Source organism: Tympanuchus pallidicinctus, unplaced genomic scaffold (assembly GCF_026119805.1).
Source record: "Tympanuchus pallidicinctus isolate F22 unplaced genomic scaffold, pur_lepc_1.0 scaffold3, whole genome shotgun sequence".
Classification (NCBI taxonomy): domain Eukaryota; kingdom Metazoa; phylum Chordata; class Aves; order Galliformes; family Phasianidae; genus Tympanuchus; species Tympanuchus pallidicinctus.
Genome location: NW_026294747.1, coordinates 45,620,466 through 45,632,162, shown reverse-complemented (window position 1 = coordinate 45,632,162; position 11,697 = coordinate 45,620,466). Strand labels below are relative to the sequence as shown.

General features: G+C 34.2%; 1 protein-coding gene across 2 annotated transcripts in view; it reads left to right on the top strand.

The window, feature by feature from the left end:
• The window catches only part of ATG2B (autophagy related 2B), a 43,481-nt gene that overhangs the window by 18,751 nt on the left and 13,033 nt on the right, over positions 1 to 11,697 (top strand). Inside the window, exons 16-30 of one of the 2 annotated variants that reach the window (XM_052693339.1) lie at positions 507 to 609; positions 1,557 to 1,749; positions 1,895 to 2,037; positions 3,154 to 3,311; positions 3,552 to 3,724; positions 4,043 to 4,190; positions 4,747 to 4,946; positions 5,819 to 5,899; positions 6,484 to 6,590; positions 6,916 to 7,008; positions 7,509 to 7,579; positions 8,451 to 8,527; positions 8,759 to 8,929; positions 9,327 to 9,465; positions 10,254 to 10,456. In XM_052693339.1, coding sequence (XP_052549299.1) covers positions 507 to 609; positions 1,557 to 1,749; positions 1,895 to 2,037; positions 3,154 to 3,311; positions 3,552 to 3,724; positions 4,043 to 4,190; positions 4,747 to 4,946; positions 5,819 to 5,899; positions 6,484 to 6,590; positions 6,916 to 7,008; positions 7,509 to 7,579; positions 8,451 to 8,527; positions 8,759 to 8,929; positions 9,327 to 9,465; positions 10,254 to 10,456 — 2,060 coding nt within the window. Of the gene's footprint in view, positions 1 to 506; positions 610 to 1,556; positions 1,750 to 1,894; positions 2,038 to 3,153; positions 3,312 to 3,551; positions 3,725 to 4,039; positions 4,191 to 4,746; positions 4,947 to 5,818; positions 5,900 to 6,483; positions 6,591 to 6,915; positions 7,009 to 7,508; positions 7,580 to 8,450; positions 8,528 to 8,758; positions 8,930 to 9,326; positions 9,466 to 10,253; positions 10,457 to 11,697 lie in introns of both variants that reach the window. The other variant, XM_052693338.1, reaches the window with a different exon arrangement.

Sequence of the window (11,697 nt, the reverse complement as noted above, 5' to 3'; positions counted from 1 at the left end):
TTGAGAACTGAGCTAATATTTCTGTTATTTTCTGTCATGTTGTCTTATGTCTGTTTTCAGTTTAGTATCTTCCTGGGATCTCTCATTGTTTTAGGCTAAATTTTGTAGATAGTATGGGAGCAAAATGAGAAATCTCAGTTGTAGTTTAAAAATATAGTGAATTATGGTGTCCTAAATAATTGCCATTGAGAAAACAGTAATACTCTTATGACTGAATTATCTTACAAATTAAGCAGATAGAAAGCAAGTTGCTTTCAAATTGTAAAAGTTGACATTTATTTTTTTGTGGAAAGGAAGAGAAAATGCACGAAGGTGTCTTATGTGCAGCTTGGATGGATTCACCTACTGGACCCAAGCTGAGAAGCAGGTGTCCTTAATTTAGCAGCTGTCATTATTTTCATGATTTTTTTCTACTGTCTTTCTCTGTTCAGATTATTACCTGCATCCTGTAGTGAGCAATTGTAATTCCTGAGTCAACTTTTTTTCTACTATATTTTTCTGTCTAGGTTCATTTGAAGAAGATAAAGCACAAGCACCAGTAAAATTTTTTCAAGTGTCTGGCGGTGTTGATGGAGATATAACATCATCAGACAACTTTGATTGGCCTCGGTAAAATAGTGTTTTATTTTTCAGTGCAGATAGTATCTTTGAAGGACTGCTGTTGTTGAAATTTTAACGCTGATTACTTGTATAGTGAATGCTTTAAAATTAGTTGTGAAGAAAGAACACGAAAAGAACCCGAGAACTGAGGAAAATTCTGTGTTTATCATCAAGTTGGTTCTAATGGATAATGTTTTCTGTATATGTTTGAGTAAATTTCAGTTCAAGGTGATCTTGAAGAAGGCTTGAAACTTTGTCCAATCTAATTTGTCACTTTACATTTTCTCTTTTACATTGAAGGCTGAAACAGAACAACAATAGATTTTTGTCTCAAAATATTAATAACCTGTAACAACAATAAGAGTACTTACGTTTTGAGTGTTACTGTAACTCGTAAGGCAACAAAATGCCTCAGTTACTGAACAGAAACACTTAATGCTGCTTAAAAAGGTGATTTTAGAATTTGCTACGTATATTTTTTGCCACCGTTTTCAGTAGCTTTTTCTGCATTATTTTTTTTTTTTCCAGTATTTTTTATTTTTGTATGATGATAGAAATATAATAACAGTTTATACTCATAATGGGCAGAGAGCATGCAGAGCATTAGTTAGTTAGTTTGTTTCTAATAGCTGCTGGTGTCAGGATGATAAAAACATTTTGAAAAAGCATTTGGTCAGCTAATGGTTGCTTGATAGAGTGGAAAATAGCCAACACTAAACTTTTGGCCTGGTGATTTTTTCTATATTCCTTTGTGCCTTTAAGTTTGGTGTTTTTTCTCAGTGTGTAACTCCCTCTAACAAAATGTTCCTGCTGATAAAAGAACCCTGATAATTGACTTGCTAAGTCCACTTGTGCTTACTGGTTTAATAGTAGTAGTGGTTTAATGTGTCTGTGCAGTAATATAAAAATTCTTGGCGTCTCTAATGGCTTGTTTTGCTTAACATCTCCAACATCAGGATTGTATTGAAAATAAACCCTCTGGCTGTGCACTCCATTCTGGAAAGGATAGCAGCTGAGGAGGAGGAAGGAGATGGTAATTTTCAAGAGGAAGAAGAAGGAGGACCTCATTCTTTGAAAGATGTCTGTGATATTAGAAGACCAGAGCCTTCTCCTTTTTCTTCTCGTAGAGTCATGTTTGAAAATGAAGAGGTACTTTGAAATTTTATTATTGCTTTGTGTTAATAGATAAAATTAATGTATTCTCACACTTAGATCTTCTCACTTACGTGCATCTTCTGACCATCAGTTGTTCATTTTTATTTTCACCTTGGGGTTTGTTTTGTTTTTCTTTCAGATGGTGATGCCAGGAGATGTAGTTGAAATGACTGAGTTTCAGGATAAAACAATTAACAATTCTCATTATGTATTGGAGCTCATGTTACCAAACATTCACTTGACATTACCAAACAAAGGCTTTTATGAAAAACTTTACAACAGGCAAGTATGATAATTGTTTTACTTAGTTATCATTGCCTGTACTTTTAGTTCTGTATTAATTGTTGATGAAAGCATTTAAATGAGTAACTATAGCTGGAATTCATTTGAATGGTTTACTAAGAATATCAAGTACTTTGTAAAATACGTTTCACTTGAGAGTTAACTTCAGGGACACTATCATATGTCTGATTGGTGCCATAGGAGTCAGTTGCTGAAAAAGTATGTAGCAGATTTTTGTGAACAAGGGATAAAGTTAAATAGACTTTTGCTTTCAGTGAAAAACTTATTCAGATCTTTGTTCACAGTGCTTAGTTCTGCCCTAATATTTCTGGATTCTCCTTTATAAATAATCGTTATACTTCAGAAACTGTTGAATACATTTTTCCTTTTTAATTTATTGACTTTTGTCTTAAAAATTAAAAGTTCATAAGATGGGCAAAACTCTAACAGTACATTTTTATTTCTGTTATTTTAACTCTTACAGAGGCTAGTGGGGGAAAGTGAACTTCACTTAAATCTTGATTCCCATCACTGTTTCTGCTAGTTGTTCCTAATCTGCAGAGGGGGGATAAAAAGCAACTCAACTAGATTATATCAATTAAAAAATAACTATTATGCTACATCACCTACACAAAGAAAGATAATGATTTATGCTATCCTGTATTGGCCATTATTTCTCTTTCAAGGTTGCAGTGCTTAGACTTACATTGAATGCTCAGGTTATTGAACATACAAGTTGTGTTCCACTAATAGACACAGACTCATGTAAAATCAAAGTAAATAATGTTTCCTGCAACTTCATTTTGAAATTGATGTGATCAAAATAGTATTTTTCCTCCCCAGCCTATTTAGCCAACATACAATTACTAGAGATTTTTGTGTCACTATTAATGCTCTAATATGCCATATGCATATTACAATTATTGAGGAAAAAATATTCTCATTTCTTATGGCCTTTATATCTGGAAATATTATTCTTTCTTGTTCTCCTAACTTTCTCCTCATTGTTTATGGAATCTGATATATTAAATCTGTGAAGGAGATAGTGCTTTATTCATTTTATACTTGCTGGGAATTTAGTGTATTATATAATGGTGATAATATATTTCCTTCTAGAATCAGCAATGATTTGCTGTTGTGGGAACCAACTGCTCCATCTCCTGTAGAAACATTTGAAAACCTTTCTTATGGTGTTGGACTATCTGTGGCCAGTCAACTCATCAATACTTTCAGTAAAGACAGCTTCAGTCAATTCAAATCTGCAGTTAATTATGGTAATGCACTTAATAGATCCTCTTCAGCCTTTGTATCACAATAGCTCAAGTGGTTGAAGTGATTATGATGACACTGGAAAGAACTTGCAAATCTGTAAGAAAGTTTTTAAACTGAGTGGAAAAAAATGTAGATTTTCAATCAAGTAAAAATAAGTGAAATTAAATTGCACCATCTGGATAAACAATGAATGGCATAATGTGTTAACTAGAAAGTTAGTCATTTGCTATTTTATCTCTTAGATGATGAGAGTGGATCTGAAGAGGAAACACTACAATATTATTCCACTGTTGATCCAAATTATCGTTCACGCAGAAGGAAAAAGCTTGACTCTCAGAATAAACATTCACAAAGCTTTCTATCTGTTCTGCTAAATGTCACGCATGGATTAGTGTCGATATTCACAGATGTAAAGGTAAGATGCTGAGGCTGGAAAATTTCACAAAATCAAACGTAGAAAGTTTATTTGGTTTTGGCCATTGGACCCTTTCATGAAAAATGTCCCATCTCCTTGAAGGAACACGTGTATGTAACAGGAACTCTGTAATCTTCTTACATTCTACGTACTATAATGTAACTAGATTGTAAAGTGACATAATGTTTTAGCAATTTTTTTAAACTTATTTCAACATGAGAATAACAAAATGCAAGCAGAAAAATGATGCTAGTAGGAAGTGTTGGGTTAGTCTGAGCTGTCTAACTCAGGGTATCACTTCTGCTCTTCCTTCAGCAGGATGATGGAAAGACATTAGAAGGAAAATATGGAGAATTCTGGTTGGAATTCAACAATGGTTCACTTTTTAGTGTGACTAAATATGAAGGTTTTGAAGATAGACACTACGTTTGTCTCCATTCTAGCAGCCTCAATTTGTATCATCAAGGTAGGGTTGGGATGGAGGTAGCTGTGGGAGCTAAATTTTAAGGAGATATTCCTGTATTTCTTCAGAAGGAAATGCTGTTATTCCCATACTTTCTCCTGCTTTTTCCTCTCCAGTAGTGTATCAGTTGATTTTAAACCATGGGTAATGCTCCTAAGATACTGCGGTGATACAGCAGTTTGATTCAGGCTTTTCCTGTCAACTGCTAGTCTGTAAAGATTTTGTGGTCCTCTTATACGTGTTCTTTGTTATGAATGTAGGCTCTTGTACATGGTAGTAGATATTTATTTTAAAAGATTCTGGACACAAAAGAAACAACAAAAAAGAAACAAAAAAAATCTCAGAAAACTATAGTTAAAGATTTTAGCTATAACCATTTCTAAATATTGCATCACCTGTAACCTTCCTTTTGCAATTTGTGGTTTTCAGTGTGTATGCCTGACTTTATTTGGTGGTAATGGAACGATTTAACGGACATTAAGAATAAAAAGGATTTTCCTTAACGCTTCATTAGAAGTAGCTTTGAACCTCAGTGTAACTCATTACACAATTTCTGCAGGCATGGTGGATGGGGCTGTCCCTTCATCTGAAATACGACTACCCAGCACAATACGTCCCCATTGGTTAGAACCTACTATTTGTTTTTCGGAAGAAGATGGTCTTAGCAGGACATCTTCAGATGGTGTGGGAGAGAACTGCCCAAATATGCTGACCGTTGCAGTCAAAATCCAATCAGATAAAATAGAGAGCAATACAAAGGTTTGTGTTTTTAAATTTGCGCTTTTATTTGTCTCAGTGTATATGGGAACATTTAGATTACAGGTTTACAGATGAAGAAACCATGACTTATGAGCCACTTTTCCTTTAGTTTTGTTAAAATCAGATTTTCTTGGGTGAATTGTGGATTTTATTTATCAGTACAATGTAGTAATTCTTCCAGTGCCTTACTTTGCTGATCACATTATATGCTTGCTCTCCAACTGACATTTTTGTGTTTTATCTTGGTTGAGTTAATCTGGTATCAAATCAGGCAAAACAAATATGAAGAGTTAAAAGTTATTCCGATCAGCTTATTGACAGTGTTGCGTATTGCATAGCCTTTGCTTGCATGTTTGACGCAGCTCTCTGGTAAATGAGTTGGCTTCAACAGTAGCATTCATTAGCGTGGCTCAAAGATGACCTGTTTGCCAGCATAATGGTGACAAACAGGTTGGTAGAGTTATCTAGGGAGGGAAGGAATCTGCATAGCAGCAGAGTGTCACTGTGGTTCTGCTGACTCAGGTTTAAACACGCTGTAATATGGGACTCCACTGGTTTAGTACTCCTTTTAATTCCTGGTGAAGCTCTGAATAAATGAATGAATAGCTTTTCTACTGCCACTGGAAAATTGATGATAATTTTCAGGCTATTCCATTGCAACAAATACTAGATTATATTAAACGAGGTTTCTGTTTTAGGAAACAGATTGTCTTGTTTTGTTTAATCCTGATCTAGTCCTTCAATTTTTAGAGAATTCTGCTTAGACAATTTATAGTCAATTTTGGGAGAACAAGGAAGAACACTTTATTATCTAGATCTCAATCATTTGCATGTATTTCATGTAAACTAATTTGTACAGCTTTCTTGTACAGGAATTTCTAGTTGCTGTTGGACTAAGAGGAGCCACCCTTCAGCACAGAGTGTTGCCTTCAGGTCTAAGCTGGCATGAACAGGTCAGATTTCTAGTGTTTTTCTCAATTGCATTTTCAACTTCAGTCTCATTATTTTATGACAATTGCTTCAAATTTGACGCTAAAACTTAATTTTTTTTTTAATATTACCTTTTGTCCTACTTTTTTTTTATGCTGTTGAAAGATTATTTCAGATTAAAAATCAATAATCCATTATTTCTTGCCCTTTTCATTATGTAAGTACATTAATAATCCTTAACTTAAATAAACAATGGGGGAAAAAAAAAAAAAAAAGCCCCCAGACAAACCCAACAAAAACCCCACTAAACCATGACGGACAAGTGGCTGCTTTGGATTCTGTGGATCAGTCTCTTCCACACCTTTAATTCTACACGTTAGTTTGTTTGCATCTTTTTGCCCAGTTTACATTCAGTGCTCTCCCGTGTTCACATACTGGGTAAGCACTTTCAAATATTTGAGATTAATTCACTACCTGTTCCTTCCAGTAATAAAATAATAAATGTTTTATTATCATACCTGTTGCAGATTTTTTCTTTTCTAATGCATTACTGTTTGTTAAATTATCAGATGCTGAAGAATTATAATGATATATTTATGATTTTTAGATTTTATATTTTTTGAATATTTCTGATGAGCCTGTTTTGGGATATAATCCTCCAGCTACAGTTACAACTTTTCATGTGCATCTGTGGAGTTGTGCTCTCGATTACAGGTAAATGAAATGCAAGTGTATGTCATTTGGTGGCACTGCAGCAACGTATTTCTTCATGTTAAACATTCGAGTTTGCATGTTGCTAATAACATTTATTTATGTTTGTTTGGAAAAAGTTCTAAATAGAAATATGGCAAACTCTAAGCAATCTAAAGTAAGATAAACTCTTCTCTAACACAAGGAAGATTTTGCTGCTTCTAAATGTATAAGTATATAAAGTAAAAGTTTATCAATGAAAAATAAAAATTGTTATTACATAATACACATTTTATATAATAAGCAACAATTTTTAATTGAAAGAAAATATTTTTTCATTTGTTGCTAGGCCCGTGTATTTGCCAGTCAGATCTCTACTTACTGTTGAAACTTTCAGCATTTCCAGCAGCGTTGCAGTTGATAAATCCTATTCTACTCTCAGGTATAATTTAAGTGCTTGTGAAACATGGCATGTTCTGTGACACTTGTAATGCCTGTTTATTATTTGATCTATGAAGCATTCACATTGTGTAAATGATCACACTGGTGAGCTGTATCTTTGAAATATACTCTGTTCGTGTGTAATCATTCTTTTTTGTTAGGCTGAATGCCTTACTCTTTTTGTTGGATTGCTTTCATTAACAACCAGAATTCTGCAATTTTTAATGAGTTTGGAAAGCCAGAAAAACAAAGTTGCTTTTTCTTAGTTACCAGTACCTCATGTTTCATAAAGATTTGCTATGTGCAGACGTTGTATTAATTAAAATATTTAAGGATTATTGACCATATTTAGTGTGTTGAAAACAACAGAATTTTTCTATGGTAAATACTGTTTCTTTTCCATGCCTGCTGAATTTTGTAGCATTTCTTTGTTGTGTTTATTTCATCTATTATTTATTTGTTTGTTTTGTTATTTATTTGTTGGTTTACTGATTGTTCTAGGGTAATTTTAGATGAAGCTGCTTTGCATCTGTCTGACAAGTGCAACACTGTTATGGTAAACCTCCATAGAGGTAAGGATTTAATCAGTTCTTGAATTTCTCGTTGTAGAATCATAGAATCACAAGGTTGGGAAGGACCTACAAGATAATCTAATCCAACCGTCCTCCTATCACCATTACTAACACTAAGCTATTAAGCCATATCTCGTAGCACATGTTAGAGCTTTATAGGAATATTCAGCATATATTAAAATTATTGAAGATCTGAGATGAGTATTGGCTTGTTAAATATGAAATGAGTAGCTCAGAAGGAAATATGATTGTTTTAGTTTAGATTTGTAGTTGCAGTAGCATGTCAGAGAAGCTCTTTTCATGTGTTACACATTCTCAGTAGTTGAACTTAAAAGTTGTTGTATGGCTTGGAATTCTAGGTAGTCTTATCAGAAAAATATCTATTCTACTGTTTTATACAGTAACAACTGTTGGAATTGAGAAACTTGAAGGAATATTTAAAAAAATTGCAGAAGTGATGAAACCCTGTGCCCACAGATGTGTGTATTTAGCTTAGTGGGGAGATCTTTAGTGAAGAACAGAATAAAGGCATGCGTACGGTGTTTAAACAAAGAAGTGGGGATGTAAGCTATTCTTGGTGCTGAAAGATGGGTACAGTATTAAAATGTCCCCTCTACTGCTTCAGTAGTAAGCACCTAGGATGCTTACTCATCCAGTTTCTGTGTGCCTCTGGCTGTAACTTATGTGGACAAGATAAGGATAAATTTCTAATAGATTGCACTGCACACAAATAGTGTTTCTAGAGGTGATGTACTGGAAAAAGTTTTTGCAAAATGATGTTTTAATACTTTTAACAACCAAAAATAAACAAAGAAAGATACTTGTTCTTTTCATTTTTGTCTTTTTAAATTTTTTGTGCATTGTCTTTCAGATTATGTTCGTGTTATGGATATGGGCCTGCTGGAACTAACTATTACAACAGTAAAATCTGATTCTGATGGGGAAAGAGTAAGTATTTAACCACAAATAAAATCTAAAATAATCAGGACTGATTTGTGATTTATAAATTATTTTATTATATTTAGAATCAAGTATTCTTCATTTTAAGTTTGTGTGTAGTTTTTTTTTTAGTTCTGTTTGACTAGTTACTAATTTTAAATTATCTATGTATAGAAACTATTTTTATGGAACTTCAGACTGATTGTAAGAGTACTTTTAAGTGTGTTTCTTGTTATTCAGACTAAACCACGTTTTGAGCTGCACTGTTCCAGTGATGTAATCCATATTCGTACCTGCTCTGATTCATGTGCTGCACTAATGAATCTTATACAATATATTGCGAGTTATGGTGATTTACATCCTCCAAGTAAAACAGAGATTAAATGCGGAGTTAACAAGCCAAAAATGAAGGTAAAAAATCACAAAATAACATTGATGTAATTAGCTGTACTCTTTCTGGTAATCTGTTTTAGTTTTGATGTCTACGTTCTTTCTCCAAAGAACATGAGAAATGTTGCAAATAATGTTGATTTTGTTGTCTCAAAAATATTTGAGAGTAAAATGTTACCTTTTAGTTTTTAGTTTAATTTTTTTCTGTCTTGATCGCTACTAGATGGTTGTAAATATTTTCTGCTGTTTACTTAATGTACCAAATTCATATATAACAAAGAAAAAGTGTAATACTTACAAAGAAAAATTACATTAATAAAGTTTAACTGCTGTGTTCCAGGGCATTCTAGCAAAATCTTATTTAGCATGATATTGCCATTATTTTTAAATATGACTATATATGGTTTGTTGCCTATAGGTGGAGACCTTTAGTCAGCCTTCTTCACACGGGCCACTGCTCGCTGAATCAGAGCAACAGATTTTACGGGATTTGATGAGTGATGCTATGGAGGAAATTGAGACTCATCAGACTTCTGCTGTGAAGATAGAGCCTAATGGTAAGAATCTGTTGGGGCCATAAATAAGTACGATGTGCAACCTTTCTCTAAAGAAAGTAGGATCAAAAGTTTTGTGTATATTGAGACACTGCAGAAATAATTGCAGCACGCTTTTTATGTATGAAGTCTTCTAATAATCAGGTACTAAATTCTCACTATTAGCAACAGTAATGTAGAAGTAGTTCAAGATTGTAATCTGATTGTCAGTCAGCATGGGTGTAAGCTATGTGCACTCTGTGGCGTAGAGGAATCAAAAAACACTATTCTGTGTACAGAGGTAGATTAGGAAGATGGTACACTTCCAAGTCACAAACAAAACTTGGAGCCATGAGGAAATCTTTTCATTAGCAGACATAACAAGGTAATTGATCAAATACAGAATTATGGCTTCTGCATCCCGATTGCAGCTAAATCCAGGTTTAATTTGGCTAAGGATTTTGTATTATAAATAGTGATAATATTTATTTCCACAGTTGAAGGTAAGCTATTGGTGTGATACTGGAAGTTATTGATACTGTCATCTTGTTACTAGAATGAGATGATGTTTTGTATCTATATGATATTTTTATGAAGACTTTATCTTTAAAATCATCTCTACTAGTAACTACTTATGAATACATTGTAATTGTTTTAATTGTATAGTAGACTAATTTTTTGAAAATGTCTAACTTCTGTCAGCTTCTCTTGATACTGCAATTAAAGTAAGAAGTTTCACTTAAATACTGCATTATTTTGCTGGTGCTTTGTAAAGACTTTTCTAATGAAGCATGTCTATTCTCTGCTCCCAGGAGTTTTGGATGACAGATCTCAAACTCAGGAACCATCCTGCTCAGATCTCTTCCTGTTTCCAGATGAGAGTGGAAATGTCTCACAAGATCTGAGTCCCACTTACACTTCGTTCACTCATCATCTGATAAATGAAACCGTGGGAGATGTTCCTGCAGAAAGTGATGATTTCTGCATTCTTTTTGCACCAAAAGCTGCTGTTTCTGTAAGAAGTTTTGAGAATTACTTAAAAGTAAAAAAATAAAATAAAGATAAATCCATATGTAAACATAGTTAGAAGGTTTTGTGAGTGCACAAAAATAATTATTTTTGTGAAAGACGTTCATGCGTTATTATTGGAAATATATGCAGTTATTTTTGGATCAAGTTTTTCTATATCTCAGGAAAATGTTGTTCTGTGAGCTGAATATTATGTCAAAAGCTTATATGCGTTTTATTCATGATTAATTATTGCCATTGGGCTTACAATAAAAGGATAGTTTACAAAGTAGTTGTAAGAAAGATACAATACTTAAAAGATGTGCAAAGTTGTTATCTTCTAACATTTTATTCATTTTTTTCATGGACCAAGCATTCAGTAGTCTTGTGAGCATAAGATCCTTACCTGTCACAGAAAAACTTGTGTACCATGTCAGTCCGTATCTGTCCACTGCATTAAAAGATTTGGGATACTATACTCAAGCTATCTGAAAACAGTTTGTGCTCACGTTCTTCGTATAATCTGTGGTTGTACTCTCCTTAATAAACAGAGCTAGTTTCGGATTCCTGATCAGTAGTTATCAACGGTTTACGGGCTGGTTTGGCCCGGTTCCGTGACGAGCGGGGCGGAGGGATCCGCAGATCCGCACCTCTGGAAAAAAGGAAACAGGAGACCCCAAAATAATTAAAACAGCGGCACCGATCTGAGGAGAAACAAACTAATTTACTAAGTATATTATCGGAATGCAAGATAACACACTATAATACAATATAATCAGAATTGAAGCTAATAAATCAAATATAATGAGAGAGAGAATGTCTGAAAGGGTGGATAGGCCTCACCACAACGCTGAGGTGAGATGCGCAGTCCAGTTGAGCAGCAGGGAGACGGGAGCAGTGTCCACGACGAAGGGCAGGCGAGAAAGAGAAATCAGGTGTCCTTGCCAGGAGTTAAACCTCCTCTCCCTGACCGCAAAGTCCCCTGGGGAATGTAGTTCTTATTCTCTTCAGGGCAGGTACCCAGGACTTGAGCATTAACAGTTAAAGTGCCAGTGCCCCACATGATGTTATGATGTGGAATACCGAAAGCCAAAAATCACAAAACCATGACAGTATTGCTTGCCCAGTTATTTTTGAGGTCTGTTTCCAGTAATGCCTTATATAGTAGACCTGTGTTAGTCGTATACACATGGAGTATGTGGTGTCCTTACCCTCAGAATGTTTTATTTTCAGTTTGGAATTCATTGC